Source organism: Apium graveolens, chromosome 6 (genome assembly GCF_009905375.1).
Source record: "Apium graveolens cultivar Ventura chromosome 6, ASM990537v1, whole genome shotgun sequence".
In the NCBI taxonomy this organism is placed as follows: domain Eukaryota; kingdom Viridiplantae; phylum Streptophyta; class Magnoliopsida; order Apiales; family Apiaceae; genus Apium; species Apium graveolens.
The window spans coordinates 248,398,480-248,425,496 of NC_133652.1; the positions used below are offsets into that span (position 1 = coordinate 248,398,480).

The window sequence follows — 27,017 nt, forward strand, 5'->3', positions numbered from 1 at the left end:
ATAGAGAACTCAGAGATCTCGACAAGTCAAAGACACTTATAGAGAACTCAGAGACCTCGACAAGCCAAATTCACTTATAGAGAACTCAGAGACCTCAACAAGTCAAAACACTTATAGAGAACTCAGAGATCTTGATAAGCCATTATACTTATCGAGATGTCAATTCTCCATACAACAAACTGGAGATCTCGATATGAACCTCAAGTATAGAATACAGACAAGTTAAAGATTCAAGTTTATCAATCAACAAACGATCTAATCACTTATATTGAAAAGTCTACAAAAGTAGCTTGAAGAGTGCAAGATCAAGGGCCAAGATTAATTAACAATGGAAGGTCACAGTCCTACAAGATTTGCAAGGATTCACTAAGCCAGAAATGGAAAGCTTTAGAGATAACTTAAAGTAGGGTTAGTAAATCTTATTGGATGCCGTGTAAACGTGTGTTTACTAATCTATAAAGTAAACATTGGTCCTTTATTTTTAAGTGTAACAAACAGATCTAGATTTTCTTGTACTCTCTGAAGATAGAAGCTGAGTTCTTTACTTACAAAGAACCCAGAAATTTATAGCAAGATATAGTTAATTTTAGTACAACGTTAAGTGAGTTCTAAAAATACAGTGTTTGTTATGCATGCTTTATTAATTATGTTAAACACAATATCTCTACAAATTAGACTGATTTGTTCACCATATCCAAATAGTTTAAAAAATTCTAAAAATCAAGAAAATACATTCACCCCCGTCTGTGTTACACTCAACATCTAACAAGTGGTATTAGAGCAAAATCTGAGAGAAAACATATAAAGATTTTGGAAGTATGAGTACACAGAAGATAAGCAATATTAAGGTACTAGTCTTTGACACAATCAACTATACACTCTGGAAAAAGAAAATGATGTTGTTCATAAGGATGGCTAATCCATTATATATCCAGATTCTCAAGAATGGCTCTTTCACCCCCACGGAAAGGGTAGATGAATCTACAGATGGAGACATGGTCATCCCAGCTCATTTTGCACCCAAGGACCCTTCAAACTACACTGAATTTGAGTAGGAGAAAATCTCTATACATAGTGGCCTGCAATTAATTCTGATAGAGTCACTTGACAATGTCATGTACAACAATATTGTCAACTATGACACAGCTAAACAGATCTGGGAGAAAATAGAGATTTTGTGTGAAGGTACAGAGGAAGTTAGATCCAACCAAAGGAGAATACCGGTGTCTCGGTATGAGGGATTCATGGCAAAGCCCAAAGAAGGAATTATTGATGTTTTTGAGAGGTTTAATAAATTAATAAATGACTTGCAACTATATTATAAATATTATGAAGCTGAGGAGGTTAACCTGAAGTTCCTGCTAGCTCTTCCTGACCATCTTGAATAGAAGATATCAGCCATTAGAGAAGGAAGAGATCTAAGCAGAATGACACTGGAAGTTCTGTATGGAATCCTTAAAACTTATGAGCTTGAGATGCTGTAAAGAATTCATTAAAGGAAAACCATTGACATGTGGTTGATGGCTCCAGTGCCTTGGTTGTACATGATAGTGAAGAAAGTGAAGATGAGAAAGATAATCAAGTTTCAGTTATTCAAGCTGTGGAACAAAAGAGCAAAGGACCCCAGAAGTAAGTTGTTTTGGAACTGTAGGAAGATGAATATTACACCTTGGATGAGCTAGATGAAATGGAGCAATCCATGGCTTACTTGGCTAGGAAATTTTCCAACATAAGAGTCAAGAATCCAAGGTTTTTCAAGAACAAGGGACAATCTTTCAACATCAACAATTAGAAACCAAAAGCTCAGTATAACTCAGCTAGCAAGGTGGATACAAAACTGGATCTGTGGACAGATCAAAGATAAGGTGTTTCAACTGTGATGAGTTAGGTCATTTTGCTACTGAATGCATGAAGCCCAAGAAAGTGAAAAAGCACCATGCATATCTGGAGTTAGAGGCAAAGTATGAAGCTCTCTTGAAGAAATAGTCTGGAAAAGCCTATATTGCAGAAGGCAAAAGTTGGGATGATAATGATAATGATGATGAAAAAGTTGGAAACTATGCACTAATGGCTCTTGAGCATGGAGAATCGTCCACTTCAAATTCAGAGGTACCAACCCTAACCACTATTGATTTAAATGTTAGTCAATATAAGGAGACTATTGAAAAAATGAGTGTAGAGATGTTTCGTATACACACAAGCATGGTGGCAGCTATTGAGGAAGTAAGTAAGTTGTCAAAGATAAATGAGGAGCTTGATATTGAGAAACAAAATTTAGAACTCCAGTTTATTAAGCTTGAAACTGTCAAGCAGGAAAATGAATATCTAAAGAAGAAGCTGAAGTGTGCTAGTAAAATTGAAGCTGTGTTGAGGGAAAAGATAGAAAAGAATGAAGTAAAGTTGAAGTCTTTCAGGAATGCTTCTCAGTTAGTTGGTCAATACCATGAGAAGAACAAACCATGTGCTAATATAGCCATTGGTCTTGACTATGATGCCTTGAACAACAACAAGAAGAATGAAGGTGACAAGGGCAAATCAACTGTAAATGAAAATGTCCCAGATATACTGAGAAAGGTTGATTCACCTTTATTTAAGGCATGTGAAGTAAATTTCAGTGAAGAGGAGTTGGTCATCAAGCAAGAACTTGCAGATGAAGATAAAGAAATGAAAAATGAAGAAACCAATCCTACTACTGAAAGAAATAATAAGCCCATGGTTAACCAACTCCCTAAGACACCTGTCAAGGAAATTAAGATTGAGAATACATGAAGAAAAAAATAAAACATAAATGGAAAGATAAGAGTAAACAAGAACAACAACTTTGCATTTGTTGCAAATACCTCCAGAAAGCAATGTCAGAAATGTGGCTCAACAAATCATCTAACTCACCTTTGCAAAAAGGATATTAGCAAGCCAAAATTGGGAGCCTGCAAGTACAGTGAAGCAAATGCAGAAGACCCTTACTCCTTTTGTGACAAATTTGACTGCATACCTTGCAACATGAAAGTGATGACAAGTTATCACAAACTGAGAGTAGATTTGAATTATGTTAATTTTGAATCTATAGACAAAACGGAAAATGTAAAACAATTTGTTCACACTGTTCCTTCTGAATCAACATATTTTAATTCTGAAAATTTTTTCAGCAAGAAGAAAGTACCCAACACTGCTTAGGTAGCTAAACACACTTAATCCTCATTGTGTGCAGGGCAAAATGAAGAGATTAATATGGATCATAGACATTGGATGCTCAAGACATATGACAGGTGATAAGGTCATGCTATCACAGTTTGAGGAGATGGCAGACCCATTAGTGACTTTTGGAGACAACAACAAAGGTTTCACAATGAGATATGGCAAGTTAATTTATGGAAATGTTGTCATTGAAGATGTAGCACTATTAGTTGGTTTAGAAGTGAATCTCCTAAGTGTTAGTCAATTCACAGATAGAGGATTCAATGTTTCATTTGATAGAGGAGATTGTTCAGTAATCAGCAAAAAGACTGGTGAAATTGCTTTGAAAGGAGCAAGAAAGGGAAGCCTGTTTGTTGCAGATTTACACTCAACAAATAAGGAAGGAATCTATTAATTCTACACCAAGGCATCTGTAGAGCAAAGCAAGTTGTGGCACAAAAAGCTCTCTCACCTGAATTACTAGGAAATCAACACCCTGGAGAAAAAGGAGTTAGCGAGAGACATGTCAAATCTGGAGTTTTCTCAAAATGAAGTTTGCGAGGCTTGTCAAAAAGGCAAAATGAAGGAGTCAAGTCACAAGAGTAAAATTGTGAATTCCATAAGTGCACCTTTGCAACTTATCCACATGGACTTATTTGGACCAGTTAATGTCTTATCAATTTCAAGGAAGAAATATGCACTTGTGATGGTGGATGATTACTCAAGATACACATGGGTAGAATTTATGCATTCTAAGGATGAAACTCCACACATCATAATTGAACACATCAAGAAGATTGAGAAGCAGGCTGAAGATCTGAATTATGTGAAAAGATTAAAAAGTGAAAATGGCACAAAATTCAGAAATGCAACTTTAACTGAATTCTGCAAAGACAAGGGCATTGTTCAAGAATTCTCAGCTGCTAGAACACCTCAAAAAAATGGGGTAGTTGAGAGAAAGAATAGAACACTAGTAGAGGCTGCTAGAACAATGTTGCAAGATGTCAAACTACCAACAAGCTTTTGGGAAGAAGCTGTCAACACTGCATGCTATACTCAAAACAAATATCTCATTAACAAGAATCTTGGAAAATCACCCTACTCAATCTTATCTAAAAAGAAGCCTACTGTGAAGCATCTTCATGTGTTTGGAAGAAAGTGTTATGTATTAAAAGATAACTCTGAATATGTAGGAAAATTTGACTCTAAGGTTTTTGAAGCAATATTTCTTGGATGTTCATTGGAGAGAACTGCCTACAAAGTTTATGTGATTGAACAAAAGAAAATTATGGAAAGCACAGATGTGACTTTTGATGATGACAAGTGTCCAGGCTTGGAATGCTTTGATGATAATGAAGCTGAGACCCTTAAATTTGAAAATCTCAACATTGATAGTGATTCTGAAGATGAAGCTGAAGTCAACACAAAAAACATAGTGGATGAAGAGTCAACTGAACAAGTGAATCATGAGAATGGAAGCTCATTTCAAACAACTGAATTTGATAGCACAAACTCAGGGGGGGGAAGAGGAGAAAGTTCTGCAAGTCATGCCAATGATGGAGAAGATACAAAAAATTCAAGTCAACAAACTCACACCAGGAAATGGAATAGGAGTCACACAAGAGAAGCAATTATTGGTGATCCAAATGCTGGAGTGAGGACCAAAAGTGTAACTACTAATGAATGCCTACATGCATGCTTTCTTTCATAAGTTGAGCCTAAGAAAACTGAGGAAGCTCTACTTAATCCTGATTGGATATCTACTATATAAGAGGAGCTAAATCAGTTTGAAAGAAATAAAGTTTGAAAGTTGGTTCCTGCACCAAAGAATAAAAGTGTAATTGGAACAAAGTGGGTGTTCAGGAACAAAATGGATAAAAATGGGATTGTAACAAGAAACAAAGCAAGGTTGGGTGCAAAAGGCTACTCACGGGAAGAAGGAATTGATTATGATGAAACTTTTGCTCCAGTTGCAAGACTTGAAGTAATAAGAATCTTTCTTGCATTTGCTGCACACTCAAACTTTATGGTGTATCAAATGGATGTGAAGAGTGCATTCCTAAATGGTGAGTTAGAAGAAGAAGTTTATGTGCAACAACCACCTGACTTTGAAGATCCTGAATTTTCAGATTTTGTCTACCAACTTCTAAAGGCTCTCTATGGATTAAAGCAAGCACCTTGAGCATGGTATGGCACACTGTCAGAATTTTTGATTAAACATGGATTCACTAGAGGAACTATTGATAAGACTCTCTTCTACAAGCAACATGGTGGTGATATAATCCTAGTTCAGATCTATGTGGATGATATCATTTTTGGCTCTACTAATGAAAATCTATGTCAAAGATTCTAAAAATTCATGTAGGGTGAATATGAAATACGTATGATGGGAGATCTAAGTTACTTTCTTGGACTTCAAGTCAGTCAAAGAAGTGATGGAATCTTCATCAGCCAAACAAAGTATGTTAAAGATCTATTGAAGAAGTTTGGTATGGTTGATTGTTCACATGCATCAACACCCATATCTATAACTACAAAGTTGGATGAAGATAAGAAAGGAAAAAGTGTAGACATTTCAGGTTATAGAGGGATGATTGGATTTTTGATGTATTTAACTGCTAGTAGACTAGATATTATTTTTGCAACATGTCTGTGTGCAAGATTTCAATCCAATCCAATAGAATCACATTTGATGGATGTGAAGAGAATTTTCAGATACTTAAAGGGGACTCCTAACTTGGGATTATGGTATCCTAAGGGAACAGGATTTGAAGTTGTTGGATACACATGTACAGATTTTGCTGGATGCTGGGTTGATAGAAAGAGCACTAGTGGAAGCTGTCAATTTCTTGGACAAAGACTTGTTTCCTGGTATAGCAAGAAACAATAATTCGTGTCAACTTTCACAGCTGAGGCTGAATACATAGCTGCTGGAAGTTGTTGTGCTAAAGTGCTTTGGATTAGAAATCAGCTAATGAACTGTGGTATAGTGTTACACAAAATTCCAATTATGTGTGACAATACTAGTGCTATATCTATTATGGCTAATCCAGTCAATCATTCTAGAACAAAGCACATTGATGTAAGGTACCATTTTATTAGAGAACATGCTGTAAATGGTACCATTGAGCTCATTTTTGTTCCAACAAAAATATTATTAGCTGGTATTTTTACTAAACCTTTGGATGAATCTACCTTCACTAGACTTGTAGGTGAAATTGGAATGTTAAATAATTCATCTTAAAGGCAGAAACTCAGCTAATGTGTTGCAGCATATTGATTTCTAATAAATCAAAATTAATTTGAGTTAATTGAAAATTACCTGGAATATGAGTTATAAATATTTTAGAAATCTCTGTATATTAATTTTCAAACTTAAAATTTATCCTGGAATTTTTCAATTCTGAGAAAACTGTCTACATGATAATTTACATCTTCAATATGTAAAATTAGCATAAGACATATTCAAAAAGAACAAAAGTATATAAAGAACCGAGTTCTCGATAAGTCTAACTGACTTCTCGACAAGTCATTTGAGACTTCTCGAGTGATTTCTCGAAAAGTCATTTTTCTGACTTCTCGGAGGACTTCTCGACAAGCATCATAATGACTTCTCGATAAGTCATTGTAGAGATCTCGATAAGTGATAATTCATAGAATTCTCTACAAGTATAAGTTTTAGACTTATCAACAACTTAGAACTGAGATAATTTAATTTAATAAATTATTTTGGTAAAATACTTTTGATAAAATCATTCTAATTTTATTTTGATTTTTTCGAATAAAAATTGGAAAAATTCAGTCCATTCAGGACAAACCGGGTATTTTTTGGACATCTCGATAAGTCATTTTTCTAGTTCTAGATAAGAGTCAGGAAAATGATATATTGATATGAATCTATTCTCAATATTACTTCTCGATAACAAAATTCCAAACGTTTATCTTTGAGTTCTCGATAAGTCATTTACCTTTTACTATAAATACCCAGACATCTCGACATACACCTCTTTATGCCTTCGAGATCTCTAAGTGACCTAATTTTTCCAAATCCAAACCATATTCTTTCATTTCTAACTATATCTCTCTAATTTTCCTTACCCACTCTAATTCAAACGTGTCAAATGGCATCAAACACAGTTACATCTTTTATCCCAAAGGAAGGAACCAACTGTCTTGCATTTACAGATGAAAACCAAGCTCCTGATAGCTTCAAGAGCTTTGTGAAGTTCCTTTCTGAGACATACTTTGCAGGTGCTCTAACTGCAAATCCAGTATTGTACTTGGATGTTCTTAGTGATTTCTAGAACATAATTGTGGTAAGGAGAGTGGTGCATGAGAACCAAGCTACTTTCATGGTGGTTAACTGCTCCACAAGTGGAGTTTTCTGAAAATGATGTCAATCTGGCTTTGGGCATCCTACTGACAATCTGGTGGAGGTTCCAACACAAGAAGAGTTAGCTGAGTTCATGGACTTCATAAACTACAGTGAGAGGATCAACTTGGCAAGCATGAACAAGAAGTACTTAAGGAGGGAATGTTCTTTCCTTTTTGACTCAATTGTGAGGGCATTCACCTGTAGAAAGACAGGATATGACAACATTTCAAGTGTTGTTCAGGAGCTGGTGTTCTCCATGGCTCACAACAGACACCTCAATGTAGGACATCTGATAATGGAGGAGCTCAGCACCAGGCTCACAATGCCCTTGACATCAAGAGGTAAGGAAATCTTTCTTCCTAGATTTATAATGTCTGCTTTAAATCATAAAGTGCATGACATTCATTTGCTTAATGGTATAGATAGAACTAAAATAGGCAACTGTAAACAAGTGTCCAAAGTTCTATTTGGCTCACTCATTATAAAGAACAAGGTACCTTTAAGTCTTAGAATCACTCCATTTATGCTGAAGAGATTCAGGACTTACCCTTACCCTATACCTAACATGAGATATACAATCACATCTAATACAGTAATGGCTCCTGTACCTGTGGAAGAACAAACACAGGAATACCAATAGGGGCCTTCCCAAACTGAGACCTCTCTTTCTGTACCAATAGCGGCTAGGAAACCAACCACTTCATCATTTCAAAAGGGTGAAGTGAGTAAAAAGAAGAGAAAGCAGAAACCCCTTACTATTATTAATGAGAGTGGTGAGGATCAAACACAAAAAGAGTCCACCCTGGTCAAGAAACCAAATAAGACAAAACAAATTGAGTTGACCACTCAAGCTACCTCTGCATCCTCCCAAAAGGATGTAGTTGAAAAAGAGGGAATCAAACAGACTCTAGGAGAATCCTCTCAACAGGGTGTCTCTATTGAAAAGAGCACTCTCCCTAGTGCACTCTGTAAAGAGTTTGCACCATCACTTGAACACATTCAAGTGTATGAAAGAAGGAATAAAGATGACACACACACTGATGGAACATCTCTTGAAGCCAACATTCAGTTCTGAAATCTCAAATCTCATTTCTAAACTTTCTTCTTCATACAATGAGACACTTGAATATGATTCTCAAGTGTTGGTAAAATCAAGTGACATGGTTCAAAAAACTATGATCACCACCCAGGAACCACATTTAGTTGTGGAGAGGCTATACTCTGAGGTAGATCTTGATGACACAAACACAAATACAGGGGTTTCATCAGTTTTTACTGAAGAACCTGTGGTAGTCTCTCAAGCACCTTCATGTGCTAAACAATTTTCACGGATTGATAGGTTTGAGGGTAGTAATTCTGAGGGGGAGCTATCTAAATCCTCTCCAATTTAATTGGAGGTTCCTCATGTAGGGACAACTCCCCTCAAAATCCTAGCTAACATTGTATTAACAATTGAAGCTATGAGTCCAATTGCTAATTAGCTTGTTATAGGGGAGGCAAGTCAGGCACATTCAAGTGCTAGCTCTTTACAAGAAGAGCAAGGGTTTGAGGCCATGGTACATGACAGTAACCCGGTCAAATCCCCTCTAATTCAAATGGAGGTTCCCACAAGTGGTGAACAACGCACTGTTATAACCACAGTTCTAATTGTAAGTCATACTGTGGCATCTATCACATGTCATGTTACTAAACCCCAACCATCCACCTCAAACCCAACAGACATTCCTTCTACATCAAACCCCTCTTAACCACCCTCATACCTAATTTCCCAGTGGTTATAGGATGCTCAGGCTCAACCACTAAAAATGGATGATTTTTGAGTGGATCAACTGCCTGGACTTGCCGACATCACACAACAGCTTCTTACAACAGACATGTCCAATTAGGACTATCAAGCAATCTTGTTGTCTTATAAAACTGATGTTGAAGAGCAGCAACAGAAGATTGCGAATGAAGCTGAGAAGGATGGAAATATAGATGCTTTGTTAAGCAAGGATTTTAACTTAAGCATGGATGAGGTCTTGGCAAGACTTAGAGAAGAATATGTCACAATTTTGGGAAGCAATGCCAAAGCACTCACTCCACAGGAAGTTTATGATGTTGTGATAGAAGTCTACAAAGCTCAACTCAAAGCTTTTCATCTCATGAGTAAAGCACTCCAACAGACTCTGAACAGTCATCAAGATAAAATAAGAATGTTGGTCAATGACAAGCTTGACGACCTTGTGCCTACTCAAGTTCAGATCAAGAACAAGTTTCAGACATTTTCTAACCAAATGGCAAGGTTTGACATGTCAAGCATGGAGCAAAGCATCAAGAATCTCAAACATTGTAGCTTTGCATAAAGTTGTCCAGAATCACATTACCAGTAACAATGCCACAAGGGTCAAACTGGATCAACTTCATCAAGCTAGATATGAACCATCTGCTCTTTTGATAGAAGGCATCAAGAAATCAATTCAGGCTACATTTGGTACTTCACTTCCTTCAGCATCTCAACTACCAATGTCAACCTCAACCAACTTGCAAATCCAAGCCCTTCAAACTCAAGTGTCCACTTTATAGTCTTCAAATGACTCATTAACAGATCCAGTCTCTCAACTCACGGCTCTGGTACAAAGTCAACAGGCTGACATCAAGACCCTAATGGACTCCCATAAGCATCTTCAAATGCAAAATTTAGTCTCTTTGTGAGCCATCATCAGCGCTCTGTTAGGCCTAAAATCCCTACACCTCTCATCTTGCCTGCTAACAAGACTAAGGGGGAGATAGAGGTTAGGTTGATACAGTCATCTGCCCAAGCTAAAAAAGCCAAGTCCAAGGAAACTGAACAGCAAACTGATGTTGGAATGGAGAGGCTACTAAAAGAAGAGAATTTGATGAACTGCTAAAGGCTCTCAGGGCTTCTCTAAATAACAACTTCTTCACATACAAAAAGGCCTTGGACAAGACAGTAAATTTCCTAAGGGTGATCATGGTAACTGTGTATGGATTTCTAGAGAGAAGAATTATTATCAACATAAATGACTCTGGTGTGGATATATGTATGCAGGTGTCCCTTAATTACCTCATAACAAGAATGGCATCTGAATTGGACATTCTGATCAACAAAGTCAACAGAGTGATTCATGAAGACACTCTCTTGCTCAATGAATTGAAGAAGGCTCAAGTAACTACTTTTCTAGAAGCATATCTACAACCAAGTAAGGGAGTGGCATACATCTGTCCAACCACCAAACATTGCTTTCAAATTCCAAAGCAATGTGTCATGGCAAACAAGAAGCTGATAATGACTCTGGAAATAGACTTGAAGACAAAGCAGTATAAGACTGTTGAAGATGAAGACATGATCAAGATAATGGGGAGATATTTGAAAGATGCTAAAACCAAAGTTGCCCAAAACACAAATCAATACTAAGGATGACTTGGATGATGATGAGCAGAAGAAAGATGATCAAAAACCTTCTGACTCAAATCCAAGTCAATCTACTAAGGCAACTGGTAGCAAAGTAGAAGACAAGAAAAAGGATGATAAGAAAAGGGGAGATGAAAGAAGAATGAAGAATATGGAAGATGGTGAAAGAACAAAGAAAAATGTCCTACCAATCCAAATCCAACAAACTCAAACCTCTAATCCTGCAAACTCAAACACTCAACTACCTTTAACCTTGAAGCCTAAACTTTTGTACAAACATAGTGTAAACACTCTACTTAAAATATCAATCACCTCTAGCCAAACCATCTTAAAGAAAATTTCAAACCTACCTTCATTTAAGACACCAATCAAAACTAATTACAAGATTGTTCTGAGAAAGCCAAAGAAACTGCAAGTTGAAGAGAGGGCTATCTGGAATTATTTTGATCAAACTGATTTTCTACCATTAAATTGGTGCATCACAGATGATGACTACTTTCAATAATTAGCTGAGGAAATAGTCAAAGTTTGGGTTGTATCATTGAGAGGAGTCAGAATCTACTATCAAGATGGCTCATTCACTCTACTTGACAGGGGATTAATGGATACATTTTCAACCACAAAAATTAAGAGGGTGATCAACTTAATGAAGGATAAGGACACAAACACAAAGGCAGCTTAATAGTAAGAGAAGAAAAAAGAGCAAAAAAAAAAGCTGAAAGAGAGGAAAGGGAAAGGAAATATGCAAAAGAGATAGAAATATTTGAGCAAAGATCTAATGAACTCAAGGCAATGGGGATGAGCAAAATATCTAAGGATGGACATTTTCTAAATATACAAGATGGCAGATTCTCAAGATTCAGAGTAAATTACTTGAATAGCTATTCATTGGATGATTGGCTCAAGCTTGTGGAAGCTCTAAGAGGGACATAAATCATAGATGAACTTCAAGTACTTGTAACTCTAAAGGGCTTCATTAGAAAAGAATCAGGATATGAGAATTTTGTATGATGAATGTACTTATTGAATTCATGTAATCACTCAGTGTATAAAAGCTGTATTTGTGATATGTCAATTTTATGTAAACTTTTATTGTGTCATTGTAACTTGGGTTAGTCTTGTTACCAGGCATGAATTTGTGATAAGTAATCTTCTCACAAATTGGGGGAGATTATTGTGCAAGACATGTCTGTATTATAACAAGACTAAGTCACATTGACAACTCTAAGATTTAGTCGTATGATAATCTTAATATGTATTTTGTATTATATTACTTGAGTTTGTAAAAATGTCAAAGATCATACTGGAATATTTTTCTATGAACAATATCAAGACTAAGAATAAACTCTGTAAGAAGATCAACAAGATCACGCCTAAGAGAAAAGGCAAAGAAGCTTGGAATTGAATAAATCTGTTTTAAAAAAAATGTTCTAAGTCAAGATATCTACAAGTCACAGATCAAGTCATATAGAGAAGTCATTCGAGAACTCCAGAATGACTTATCGAGAAGTCCAAAATGGCTTATAGATAAGTCTCAGAGATATCGACAAGTCAAATGAAGATGTGAAGATCAGAGATATCGACAAATCAAAATGAAGATATGAATATTGGAGATATCGACAAGTCAATTTCTCATTAGAGATCTCAGAGATATCGACAAGTCAAAATGCATATAAAGATCTCAGAGATATCGACAAGTCATTTTTACATGCAGAGTTTTGGAGACCTCGACAAGCCAAGTTCACTTATAGAGAACTCAGAGATCTCGACAAGTCAAAGACACTTATAGAGAACTCAGACACCTCGAAAAGCCAAATACACTTATAGAGAACTCAGATACCTTGACAAGTCAAAACACTTATAGAGAACTCATAGATCTCGATAAGCCATTATACTTATCGAGATGTCAGTTCTCCATACAACAAACTGGAGATCTCGATATGAACCTCAAGTACAGAATGCAGACAAGTTAAAGATTCAAGATTATCAATCAACAAACGATCTAATCACTTAGATGGAAAAGTCTACAAAATCAGTTTGAAGAGTGCAAGATCAAGGGCCAAGATTAACTAACAAAGGAAGGTCACAGACCTACAAGATTTGCAAGGATTCACTAAGCCAGAAATGGAAAGATTTAGAGATAACTTAAAGTAGGGTTTAGTACATCTTATTGCATGTTGTGTAAACCTGTGTTTACTAATCTATAAAGTAAACACTGGTCCTTTATTTTTAAGTGTAACAAACATATCTAGATTTTCTTATACAAACACTGGTCCTTTGGTTCTTTGTCTTTACTTACAAAGAACCCATAAATTTGTGGCAAGACATACTTAATTTTAATACAAAGTTAAGTGAGTTTTGAAAATACTGTGTTTGTTGTGCATGCTTTATTAATTCTGTTAAACACAATATCTCTACAAATCAGGCTGCTTTGTTCACCATATCCAAATAGTTTGAAAAGCCTAAAAATCAAGAAAACACATTCACCCCCCCCTCCGTGTTACACTCAATATCTAACAGAGATCGAGAGAGGTGAACGATAGAATAGGGAGAGCATAAGAGATGGAGAGAAGAGAGGGAGAGAGAGAGACAAGAATAGTGGGTGTGAAGAAAGGGGTAAAGGGAGAAAATATTGTTAATGGGGGATACAATTACCGGGAAAATGAAAATTTTGTATTTTTTGTGTAACAAAGGGTCAAAATGATACGCATGTATTTTTCATATTTTTTTAAAAAGAAGGATAAAAAATGGTTATTTTACAGAGTGATGTCTAAAATGAAATTTAACATCATTATAAAAACTAGTGATGTTAAATATACTTTTAGCATCAGTGATATTTCTAACCGATGTTAAAGGAATGATGTCGTAGGTAGTATTTCTAGTTGTGAAGAATGAGTTTGGAGCTTAATTTAGGGAAGATATAAGTTTTTTGGCCTATTTCTGACCAACGTATTTCTCGAGATGGACCTTTTACTCATGATATTGGTAGGCCTCAAGTAGGAGTCAAACTTCTTGGTGGTTTTATAAACTTGGAAGGGGAGTTTATAGATGAATTTGCTAAGAAGAAAGTGGTAAAGTGTGTGGAGCTTATGGGTGCTTTGGAGAAACTTAATGATCCTCAGTGTGATTTTGTGTCACTTAGGGTTTGTATGAGACTAAGTAAACTTTATTATGCTTTGTGAACCTGCCCACCATAATTTTTGAAGAAGTTTATGCTCAGTTTGATACCGTATTGAGGAAGACATTGCACAATATTGTAACATCGGAAAGACCTGGATTTGGTGACCTTCAATGGAGGTTGGCGACTTTTCCTATTCGTTCAGGTGTTATGAGTGTGTATACTGCAGGAGACGCTGGACTATTTGCATCTATAGTTTCTCGCATCCAATCTATTGACTTGCATGATCATATTTTACGAGGATGTTAGATGATTTCAATCGGAGATCATTTTACTTTAGCACAAGAATAGCTGCAAACTGTGCTCCCTAGTGTAAATTTGGTTAAATTACCCACTAAAGGGTATGTTCCCCCAAAATCAATGCATAATTTGGAAGACCTTTACTTTAGTGGTATTTGCAAGAATTTACCTAATAAATTTAATTTTTCAGGGAGATAAACTGCAGTTTTCCCGTGTTAGGGAGCCATACATACTCAAAAGTTCTTATTAGCCACACCCATATAGGGATTTGGACAATGTATGACTCCTATAGAGTATCGGATGATATTGCAGTACAGGCTCATGATTCCTTTATTTTCAAATGGAGCTCAATGTTGCTTGTGCACATGTCAGATGTATGTATTTGGAGAGCACGCTGTTCATTGTCAAAAGCAATCAGGGTTTATGTACCTACATGACTTGGTAAGAAATGTGCTATATAATGGGATTTCAGCTAAAAATGAAGCACTTGTTAACTTTCTTACTCCCCAGTGAAGTTAGATCAACTCTTAGACCTACTGATGTATTAGTTTACACTTGGAATGGAGGAAAACATATTTGTGTTAATCTAATGGGAGTTCTCCTTTAAATGGATTTGAAAATGGACTGTTTGTAATTGATCAGGCGACTACAAAAGCAGCTGAGACAAATGTGCTTACACATGATCAAGTATGGAAAGATAATTAACACGTGTTCATACCTTTTGCTTTTGGCACATTTGAATTTTTTGCATATGATGCTATTGAGTTTCTTATAAAAGTGTAAAATATTATGAATAAAAATGTTAAAAATGTAGACTCTGTTAAATGTGTTTTTTCGCAGGATAGAATTTTCTATTCAATGAGGTATTGCGACGTAATTTGTTACTCGTTTGCCTCGTACACTTGTATAAACTTTTTTATCCCACAATAAATTCTAAAAAATAATAAAATAGTACTTCTGTAAAATTAATTTAAAGAATCAACTATTTTCAGCAAAAACGAAAACTAATAGTGAAATAATGCTAAAATTGGTCATCGAAATGGAACAGATGTCACGTAATTTTCGACAGAAACTAATAATAAAATAATAAAATTATGCTAAAGTTGGTACCAGATGTCTTATAATTTTCGACAATAATTAAATTTATTTTTTCGATTTCCTTTAACATGACTTAATGGTCGTTTGGTTTGACAAATTCTGAAATCAGGTATGAGTTTTAGCCATTTCATCCCCATACTTAGTGTTTGGTTAAGAAAAAATAATTAGTATTTTTTTTATCGTAAGGGACCCACAACCGCTACCCTTCAGGTGCGCATTAGATAAATCCAACGGGCTCACGCTATAACTTACAAATCACGTGAACTAAGGTAATCCGCATTTAAGCGACAAACTCTAACTTAGGAGGTATAATCATAAATTTTTTTTTCGTGGGACTCAAACCTGTAACAAAAACCAAAAGTATAGTTATCCTTTTTTAACCGTTCAACAATTGCGCGCAGAAATTTAGGGTTTGATACCCATTTCTCTGAATTTATTAATTTATCCGAGCTTTCCTTCTAGTTGCAGTTATGTGACAGATAAATGTCTTAAATATATTTTTTGACAACGTCCTAAAAAGAACGGAAAAAAAAGATTTTTTTTTTAAAATAAGCAAAAATCTTACAAAAATATCCAAAAACCAAGCAAGAACACCTTCTACTTGTTTATGGCCAGAAACTCTCAGCTGAACTCATAATTTTCTCCTTATGCTTCCACACAACTCTCTACTGGTAAGTAAATTTACCTCCAAATTCATGTACAAACACATTTTCTTGGTTCATGTAAGCATTTTCACAAACACTTAGCATGCAAAGTTGTATTACTTACTAATTTATGTGTTTTTTTATCTTGATGGTTGCTGCATTTTCCTCATAATTCATGTATGGCTGTGATTGTTCTTTGTTCCTCATCATTTTGTTGTAATAATTTTAAGCATGTACAAAATGGTAAATTGTATAGTTCAAGATTTGATAAAGGTAGAAACTTTGAGAGTGTAAAGGTGTTGCCTTTTGGGTCAATGGTGAATTGGAAGAAGCATAGGAAAAAACTTGTGGGTAAATTTCGGGTTTCGATAAAAAGTTCGAATTTTTCTGAATGGGTTAGTGGGATAAGTAAAAAGAAAATTTCTTCTGAGGAAATTATTATGGTACTTAAGTCAATTCAAGATTTAGATGAAGCTTTTTCGGTGTTTTTGTCGGTTGCTGAGTTGCCTAAGGTTGTTCATACTACGGAGAGTTGTAATTATATGCTCGAGCGGTTGAGAGTACATGAGAGGATTGATGATATGGTTGTGGTGTTTGAGTTGATGCAGAAGCAAATCATTTATAGGAGTTTGAATACTTATATGATCATATTTAGTGTTCTTGATGTAAAGGGTGGGATACGTCAATCTCCATATGCGCTTAAACGGATGAGAGATGCGGGTTTTGTTTTAAATGGGTACTCGTATAATGGGTTAATTCATTTGATTCTTCAGTCTGGGTTTTGTAGAGAGGCTTTAGAGGTTTATGAAAGAGTGTTGTCGGAGGGGATAATACCCAGTCTTAAGACTTACTCTGCTCTTATGGTAGCATCAGGGAAGAGGAGGGATATTGAGACTGTCATGAACTTATTAGCAGAGATGGAGAGTTTGGGGTTAAGGCCAAATGTATACACTTTCACGATATGCATTAGAGTACTTGGGAGGGCTGGGAAAATTGACGAGGCATACATGATATTGAAGAGAATGGATCGTGAGGGTTGTGGACCCGATGTTGTCACATATACGGTTCTTATTGACGCGCTGTGTAATGCAGGGAAGCTGGATACTGCTAAGGAAGTTTTTGTAAAAATGAAAGCTAGCCGCCACAAGCCTGACCAAGTAACTTACATCACTTTGTTGGATAAGTTTAGTGACTGTGGGGATTTGGATGCTGTAAGAGACTTTTGGTCTGAGATGGAAGCTGATGGCTATACTGCAGATGTTGTTACTTTCACTGTGCTCATTAGTGCCTTATGTAAAGTTGGGAAAATTGATGAAGCATTTCTTACTTTAGATGTCATGAAAAAGAAGGGCATCCTTCCTAATCTTCAGACTTATAATACATTAATCAGCGGGCTTTTAAGATTGACAAGATTAGACGAAGCACTGGAGCTATTAAATAATATGGAGTCTCTTGGTATAGAACCTACTGCCTACACTTACATACTTTTTATTGATTACTATGGAAAAATAGCGGAGCCAGAGAAAGCCCTTGAAACATTTGAGAAAATGAAAGTATGCGGCATTGCTCCTAACATTGTCGCTTGTAATGCTTCATTGTACAGTCTTGCTGAAATGGGGAGAATTAATGAGGCAAAAACAATGTTCCATGGACTTAGGAGGAGTGGACTTGCTCCAGATAAAATTACCTATAACATGATGATGAAATGCTATAGCAAGGCGGGGAAGATTGATGAAGCAATTCTGTTACTCTCTGAGATGATGGAATCCGGTTGTAAGCCAGATGTCATGATTATAAACTCGCTAATTGATACGCTTTACAAAGCTGATCGAGTAGATGAGGCATGGTCTTTGTTTTCCAAAATGAAAGAGATGAAACTTGCTCCTACAGTTGTGACCTACAACACTCTGTTGGCAGGATTGCGGAAGGAGGGTAGAGTACAGGAGTCCATTCAGTTATTTGAGAGCATGACTATACATGGAAACCCTCCAAACACAGTTACATATAATACATTATTAGACTGCCTTTGCAAGAACGGTGAGGTCAATTTGGCGCTGAAGATGCTTTTTGACATGACAAATGTAAATTGCACACCCGATGTTTTTACTTATAACACAATCATCTATGGATTGGCTAAAGGGAACAGAGTAAATGATGCATTCTGGTTCTTCCATCAGATGCGGAAAAGGCTCTACCCCGATTATGTCACGCTATTTACTCTCCTTCCTAGTGTTGTCAAAGAAGGGAGGGTTGTTGATGCATTAAAGATCACAGAGAATTTTGTAAGTCGCTCAAGGAACAAGTGCGACAACCACTTCTGGAATGCCTTAATGGAGAGCATTACAAGTGAAGCTGCAACAGATCATTCCATCTTGTTTGCTGAAGGATTAGTGTCTGAAGGTATTGGCAGGAGTATTTCCTTAGTGGTACCTATCCTGAAATCCTTGTGCAGGCAAAAGAAAGGCCTTGATGCTCATAAACTATTCATTAAGTTTTCTGTTCATTTTGGAATTAAACCATCTTTAGAAGCATATCACCTAATAGTTGAAGGTCTGCTTGAAATTCATCTTAGGGAGATGGCCTGGGGGCTTTTTACGGACATGAAGAATGCCGGTTGTGCCCCCGACAATTCCATGTACAACTTGTTGCTTGCTGATCTCGGGAAATATGGGAAGATGGAAGAACTCTTTGTACTATATGAAGAGATGGTCAACAAGGGATGTACGCCTACCGCAATTACACAAAATATACTCATTTCTAGTCTTGTTAAGTCTAATAATGTAGAGAGGGCCATAGATTTATACTATGATCTAATGAGCGGAGGTTTCTCTCCCACTCCTTGTACATATGGTCCTCTTATAGATGGTCTTCTAAAGATGGGGAAATTAAATAAAGCAATGCTTTTCTTTGAGGAGATGACTGAATATGGATGCCAACCAAACTCCGCTATCTACAATATTCTTATAAATGGGTTTGGGAAAACAGGTGATCTGGAGACGGCTCTTGAGCTATTTGATAAGATGGTTAAAGAGGGAATACGACCAGATCTGAAGTCTTACACTATACTTGTTGATTGCCTCTGTATGGAGGGGAAAGCGGAGGATGCCATGCACTACTTTGAGCAGTTGAAATCATCTGGTCTTGATCCTGACTTGGTCTCTTACAACCTTATGATCAATGGCCTTGGAAGATCTCGAAGAATAGAGGAAGCTCTGTTTCTTCTTGACGAGATGAAGAACAGAGGGATTGTTCCTAACCTGTACACCTACAATTCTCTAATTCTCAATCTTGGGATTGTAGGGATGATAGAAGAAGCAGGAAAAATGTATGAAGAACTTCAACACAAGGGTATTGAACCAAATGTATTCACGTATAATGCTCTAATTCGAGGGTATAGCCTGTCAGGAAATCCAGATCGTGCATATGAAGTGTATGAAAGCATGATGGTTGGGGGCTGCAGCCCAAATACTGGAACATTTGCACAGCTCCCTAATCAATCTTGACTGCGTAGACTTACATTGCTGGCTATGCTGATCACGTTTCTGATATCCGTACCGAAGGCGGCTTACCAGGTTCTTTTCATTTCCTTCCTTCATTATATTAATAGTATAAAAGAAGGCTTTTTTGTTGATTTCTAGTTCAATTATTCAGCTTCCGATTTTTTAATTTGATTTATTAATAGGGACATGTCATTTCTTTTTAGTTCTATTGTTCTTGGCATGCTAATATTGCTTATCATTTCTCCAGGTATCGTTTTGGCCCAATTTGCTTAAATACAGGTCAGAAATTAATCTAACTTTAAAGGCTGTAAATCCCATACACTGTTGGTCCTTCATGTATTTACAAGGTTTCTTAGGATGAGGTGTCTGTGAATTGTGAATTATATAGGTTAAGTTAGGTCCTATAAATTGTAGTACAGTCAATGAATATATCGGGATATGTAAGTATGAGACACGAGACGTAGCACCATATGAATATACAACAATGTTTTACATGTTTTCAAATTATAATCACCAATTTTCCTTTCTTTGACATACGATTTGGCAAAACAATGTGATGAAGTGCATAACAGCAAGGGTAGTCAATTATCAACCGTCAACTGTTGTTGGAATAACAGGCACAGCCATTATAAAGATTCTCTAGATTCAATGGTAACTAGTGCAAGTTCATGCATTTTAATTACTTTGAGATGAAGCCTCTTTTGGCTTTCTTTTATCTATTAAACATGGTTGGTTGGTGTATTGTTATTTTATGTAACTGAAGCAGCATACAAAGCAAGATCACGGATTATGCATAAAGAATCAACAAAGTTATATGATCCGTAAACTCTTTATTGAACAAGAAGAAGACGATACATTTCTGTTATTGTATCACAATCTCTATACATAATTCTCACACACTAAACTATCTACTCTAAATGTTTATATACACAAGTAACAGACTGAAAGTTTGTTACGGTTGCGGAGCTGGCATTGGCGGGGAAACCTTCTGTCTGTAATCTTGAATAATTTAGCAGATGTCATGTGGTGTGATTGGGCTGGACTATTGGGTTAATAGGCTTAGACTGATTTGTTTCATAATACTCAATATGTATGAAGTTGTTTGAGCTCTATTCTTCTTAATGAACAGTGAAGTTTCCTGAACAAACATTTATGCTTAATAACCCTTGATTTTACAGAGTAATGGTGTCTATTTTGGTTTTTTGTAGTACATTTTTCTAGAACAAGAGTTTCCTTTCTTGTCATGGCACTCCTTGCCATCAACCATTAGGGACACTCTTAACAAAATTAGTTTTATGCTTCCTTACGCCGGAAACATGTCAAGTTAAAGAAATTGGATTTCATATGCCCAGGAGTCTTATAGTTTCTCCAGAGTGAAGGTAAATGACAAACTGCAACTTGTATTTCTCTCTTTTTATTCCACGATAACAAATTGAAATATGCAGGTAACTACATCGATCTCCTTATCATTTCTTACATTGGGGACAAATATGCAATTTTTATCATGCATATTGACAGTCATAGAGACGAGGGAGGAAGATATAAATTTAGAATAGATGTTTACACAATGAGAACCCGGTAATTTAATGATAGTGTAAAACTCGGTTAAATGAAACGAAAGCCTGGTAGTACAATTTTTTTTGGAAAAGCAGGCACAAAAACACTGCAAGCGAAAGATACGAGTTAATAATGATGTTCAAATCTAATAAAATCTTGCTCTAAAGTTGGCTGTGTTTTAATAACATGCACCTGCATGACTCAATTTTAATATTTTTAATATGCAATCTTAATAACAGGCACCCGCATGACTCTATTTTAATATTTTTAACACGCGATTACATTCCGTCAGTTACATCTAACAGATGATAAATAAAAAGGTTAAACTCTATTTTTAACGGTTATTACTCTCATATACAGTGATGTATCTCTATATAAGGGTTAAGTTTTATGGAGACCACTTTTTTTTGGAGACCTTGGAGATCACTTATATTCTGCAAGTTAAATATTACAAAAAAATATTGCCAAACATATTAGTTTGCGAATCATGCTCTACAAAAATCCTTATTTTATTCAAAATCTTGAATATCATATATGTACTGCATGTAAAACATTACAAAAATATTTTATTCTGCAAAACATGTTAAGTTTGCAGAACATACACATTCTATTTATTAAACTTAAATGATCTTCAATAATTTTAATGAATTAGTGATAATCGTAAAACATACATCACAAAATAATAAATTTTATAGTGTTTTGATTGCAGAACATATGTGGTCTCCAAGGTCTCCGATAAAAAGTGGTCTCCATAGAATTTTTCTCCTCTATATAAACACATACAACAATACCAAAAATTAACACTTCCATCCTAAAAATCATCCGGGGTAAAGCTAATCTTACACACCATGACATAAAAATGTTTTTATGAAAGTTGGTCTGTGAAGAGGACTGCTAGAACACAGGCAAACGGGGGTCGAAAATTTATTGATTGTGTTCTGGGTAGTCGAAGTTGTGGATTTTTCAGATGGGTAGATGGCTACTAAAGATGAAGGGTACTACAAATTGAAGTGGAGAAGACTAAATTGGAAATTAGAAGATGGAAATTAGGCTGCCTTTTTTAATGATTTTGTTTTTCTTCTTCTTTGTTTGGAATGTACCATCGATTGAATATGTAAAAGAAGATATTTAAATCTTGTAATGGTATATAGTGTAATGGATTATGTTTATTAATTAACCGTGTGTTTAGCCTATCATTACATGTTTATACAAAGTAAGGTATCGACTTGTAGAAAAATGCAATATACACACATAAACGTGTTTGGTTAGATATCATAAATCCATCATAATGTATTGTTGGTAATAGAATAGTCTGTCCTGGTAACCAAAAACTGGCTGACAAAAGGAAGGTTTGAAGCCTTTAATACCAGCTATCACAGACCCAACAAACGTAATGACACATAAAATATAACTTGCAAATGTATAGCCATACAAAATGGCAATTAACAGACCCAACCATAAAAGAATACAATCATAAATATATCCACCCACATTACTACCAAACCACCATTCTTGTTAGACACACCAACAAGCATGAAATATGACATTCATCTCTTCTTCTTTGGGTTGTTTTCCATGGTTTGTCCTTGAGCTTCCCTGGGTTTCATGAATCTGTCTCTCTTCATGATGCTGCATCATCTCAGGTATTTTTTGTTGGTATTGACCTGTTGAGGAATTTGTAGAAGAATTGCCCTCTTGCATGTTTTGTTTCTCTTAATTCATTGAATGTAAGTAAGTTGACACTAATGTTATCCTAAGAACATAAATCATAATATACAAACTTATACCTTAAGTGCACAAGTTCTTGAATTATGATCAGGTTTGTTGCATGTTTTACACACACAAGTTGACTTGGCTATGTTAGGTACAGTTCCTTCCTCGACAGCCTTTTTAATTGCATCATTTTTTATGTACATTTTCAATGAATCTAAGTAAGACTTCAAAATTGCAAGAAAATATTTCATGAAAAACTGAACCTCAAGTTTACCTTAGCAACACAAGTCCTGGCATTGTGCCCCTAGCTTTGCAGTAATGACAATTCATAACTGTACCAGCCTTGCTTAGCTTTGTGGCATCAGATGGGATATCATTATTTGTAACCCTTTTCTTCTTTGGCCTTCCTGTAGGGGGCTTGACATTCGGGGGTAAGGGCCTTGATTCAGCACTTGTTTGCCAAAATTCACGTCCTACAATGGGGTTCAGTGTACAATTGTAGAGCTGTTTAACAAATGAAATATTTAGTTATGATGAGTATAAGGAATACTAATTATTTGTGAAAAATACATACCTTCATGTACTCTTCCTTGCTATAACAGTTGTTTATATGCATTTTCCAGGGTTCATTCTTAATAGCTATACATGCACAAACATAATAGCATGGGATCCCAGTAAGATCCCATTTTCCTCAAGTGCATATTTTGTTATGTAGGTCAACCACCAGCTCATGACCCCCATCTGTGCAAGTTACCAAATATTTGGTGCCTCCAGACAATGATACTGCACAATTCCCAGCATACTGAATTGCTCTACATATAAGTCATGACAGAAATATTAGAACAAATTACTGTTTCTTAAAGGCAGTAGGACAAATATTAGAACAAAAATATTATACTGAATCCAGTAAGGGAGTACTTACTTTTCCAATTTCTTAAGAGCACTAGGACAAATGACTGTTTTCATTGAAGCAAACTTATCTCTCCTCACTTGGATTCTTTTCATCACAGACTTGTGCAACTCTCTGAACATGGTTATTATAGCCAAGTCCCTAAAATTTCTTATAGAGCTATTAAACACCTCACAGTGATTGTTAACAAATATATCAGTGTGAGCATGTGTTCTGAAAGCTGCCCTTGTCCACTGTGTTTTGGGCTTGACCATTAGCCACTCATGACACTTAACAACAATCTATGACACACAAATATATGTATAAGACAAAGCTAAAGATATACTACCAAAATAAGTATAATGCCATTTGTACCTCTTTCATCTTATTCATATGTAAATTGAACTCCCAATCAGTGCTAGACCTTGCAGCCTTCCAAAGTAGTTATCTCAATGCCAGTCCTTTGAATTCCTTATGCATATTTTGGTACAAATGCATAACACAAAATTTGTGTTCTGCATTTGGTACCACCCCCTCCAGTGCATTTATAAGTCCCTGCATTATGCATAAAAAATAATTACTATGTTGCATCAATTTGGTTACAATTCATATTTAATGGAATTGTGCAATAACATTTACCTTCTGCCTATCAGAGATGAAGGTCCATTATGCATCATTTTGAATCTTCAAGTCTTGGCTCAATAGCTCTATAAACCACTTCCAGGATTCTGTAGATTCAGATTCCACTACTGCCCAGGCAATTGGGTACATGCCATCATTGGCATCTACCCCAACTGCTGCCAAGAGTTACCCACCAAATGGTCCTTTAAGGTGGCAACCATCTAGGCCAACTAATTTTCCGCAGAACTGAACAAATGTTTTTTCAGTGGCCCAAGAAAATATACATTCTCATAAACCTCCCACTATGTTCACCCGACTCTGGATCTTTACACAATATCTTGATAGTGCTCTCAGGAAAAACCCTCTTCACTTCATATGCATAATCTCATACCTGACCAAACTGTTCTTTGTTTGTGCCATTGATCTTTAGCAGTGCTCTAGTCTTAGCCCTATAAACAGCATGCTTTGACACTTCCACTTTCAAGTCATTGAATATTTTTTTTATGAAAAGCTTTAACAGGCCATTCAGGTTTCATCCTGATTTCCTTCTCATAATGCTCTGCAAGCCAAACTGAATTGATTTGTTTTTGTTGAAATGTAGGCATGCAAGTGTGTTTTCTGACCAATGTTCTTATCTGATAAGTTGTAGTCTTATTATATGGAAAAGCATAAACAGTCCACTTACAAGGTTTTTTGCACACATATTTGATCTTCCTTCCATAGTTTTTGACAAGCTCAATTGGTCTCCTCTCCATGATTGCATGATTCCTTACAGCTTTTTTAAAAATCTGGGAACTTTTGAACAACATACCCAACTCAAAAACAGGTCTTTTCAAATCCACATCTTTATTGAACTCTGAAAAATTTGGCTCATCTTCATCAGTAGAATTAGGCGACATCCTCTCATCATCACTTCTAGCATAAACACTCTCCTCATCTGTACCCACATTGTCATCCTTCCTAGGCTCTTCAGGGGTGTCATGATCTTCAAACACCATTTTATCAACATTTTTTTTCAAACACCAGACCATCATCACTCCCATCCTTGTTAGAGGCATCTGAGTGCCAAGACTCATCATCACTATCACTCTCATTCAATTCATACTCATCACCATTCTCAGGATCTGAGAAATCTTTGTAAATACCCTATAATTCCATTATCTACTATTCCTCATCTATTTCTTGTTGTGTAGATTGTCCAAATGGATTGGCCATATTAATTTCTTCTTGGCTAGGAACAATTTCTAATGGCTCCAGAGGCTGAGTTACAAATCCTCTACATTCCTATTAGTCCCAGGTCGTTCCTTGTTAGATATCAATGTACACATAAACATAAGATCAACATCTGTCTCTAACTTAAACAACCCATGTTCCATTGTTGTCCTTGGTATCTTATAGTATATTACATCATACCCACCCTTTGATCCACTTTCAACTAGCATACCTTTAATCTATAGTAGACTAATCGGATCACTATCACAAAAATCCACATATATAACAGAGCCACTAGTATATCTCTTAGGGTTATCTAACAGTTCACCATCATAATACAGCTTAATTGAGAAAAGTTCGTCATATGACATAATAAAGCACCCAAAACTCAGTCAATAAGTTAACGTTACCATTTATGCACAATCAAACACAACCCATAATTAGTACAAACATACATCAAACACAACAAATAATTAGTACAAGTATACACTTGTAACAATTGTAACCAAATCAGTACAAAAAAGTGCTTAACATATAAAAATCCATATGAGATACACATATATTGTTCAAGAAACCCTAAACCCCCAATTTTATAATCACTATTAACTCAATATGCATGCATAGAAGGAGAATTGATAATACCGATATATTATGGACAGTGGTAGGATTTGAAGACATCTTCATCTTCCTTCAGCCTCAGTCTCCACGCCATTTTGCTCCGATTGAAGTTTCAGTAACAGTTAGATTTAGGTTTTTTTCTGAGCGGATTGGGGGGAATTGGGAGAGTTATTTTGGAGGGAAATAATATGATCGATGTGACAATAATACAGGGGTTATGTGTGTAAAAAATATGATTTTACCAATTTAGCCCCTTGCTTAATTAAAAAAATGAGAATATGTAATGTCCGTTAGATGCAACTGACGGAATGCAATCACGTGTTAAAAAAAATTAAAAGAGAGTCATGCGGGTGCTTATTATTAAAACACAGCCAGTTTTATGCAAAAAAATTATAATTGGGGCCATCTTCTTGCAATTAAGTCTAAAATCAACACTTCTACGCATTATATATCCATTAGTACTTAACTTTCCCGTCTCAAACTAAATAAAGACCCTGCCTCACTGACCAGTGACCAGGCTTGTTTTCATGCTATTTGCAAGAACAGGCTATGCTAATCCGATATCTTAGGCTGCGAGTTGGATTCGTTGGATTTGATCATTTTAACGACCCAACTCATTTAATATGGATTATAAACTATCAAACCATCAATCTCAAACTTTTTTTAAAATCGACCATATTAATTATGTGATGGGTTGGGTTGATCGTTGCAAAGGCTTTTTTCGCATTTATTTATCTTGAGGAGTAAGATTGTCACTGCTAGGATTATAAGTCGTGTACATAA

General features: G+C 35.9%; 2 protein-coding genes across 7 annotated transcripts; one reads left to right on the top strand and one right to left on the bottom strand.

Moving 5' to 3' along the window:
* Positions 1-16,020: 16,020 nt before the first annotated feature.
* LOC141667037 (uncharacterized) lies at positions 16,021-20,801 on the top strand. Of its 6 annotated transcripts, none has more exons than XM_074473347.1 (4): positions 16,021-19,696; positions 19,872-19,903; positions 20,187-20,275; positions 20,565-20,801. In XM_074473347.1, the coding sequence occupies exon 1, from the start codon at positions 16,304-16,306 to the stop codon at positions 19,625-19,627; it is 3,324 nt and encodes a 1,107-aa protein (XP_074329448.1). In that variant the 5' UTR covers positions 16,021-16,303; the 3' UTR covers positions 19,628-19,696; positions 19,872-19,903; positions 20,187-20,275; positions 20,565-20,801. The 6 variants fall into 6 exon arrangements, with proteins under 6 accessions (XP_074329448.1, XP_074329446.1, XP_074329447.1 ...); XM_074473345.1 differs by lacking the exon at positions 20,565-20,801 and adding an exon at positions 20,388-20,558; XM_074473346.1 differs by lacking the exon at positions 20,565-20,801 and adding an exon at positions 20,391-20,558.
* A 2,784-nt stretch (positions 20,802-23,585) lies between these two features.
* LOC141665879 (uncharacterized) lies at positions 23,586-25,447 on the bottom strand. The gene is made up of 5 exons (XM_074471862.1): positions 25,090-25,447; positions 24,796-24,881; positions 24,240-24,338; positions 23,817-24,085; positions 23,586-23,706 (listed from the first exon to the last, which is right to left on the bottom strand). The coding sequence occupies exons 1-5, from the start codon at positions 25,445-25,447 to the stop codon at positions 23,586-23,588; spliced, it is 933 nt and encodes a 310-aa protein (XP_074327963.1).
* Positions 25,448-27,017: the final 1,570 nt, after the last annotated feature.

Bases quoted from the DNA above. Each gene is read 5' to 3' on its own strand.
- LOC141665879 (XM_074471862.1), bottom strand. From the start codon at position 25,447: ATGGGAGTGATGATGGTCTGGTGTTTGAAAAAAAATGTTGATAAAATG. The intron at 24,339-24,795 runs GTATGAGATTAT...TGCATAATGCAG, and splicing joins ACAAAGAACAGTTTGGTCAG to GGACTTATAAATGCACTGGA. The intron at 24,086-24,239 runs GCATTGAGATAA...TGTGTGTCATAG, and splicing joins ATAAGGAATTCAAAGGACTG to ATTGTTGTTAAGTGTCATGA.
- LOC141667037 (XM_074473347.1), top strand. From the start codon at position 16,304: ATGGCTGTGATTGTTCTTTGTTCCTCATCATTTTGTTGTAATAATTTT.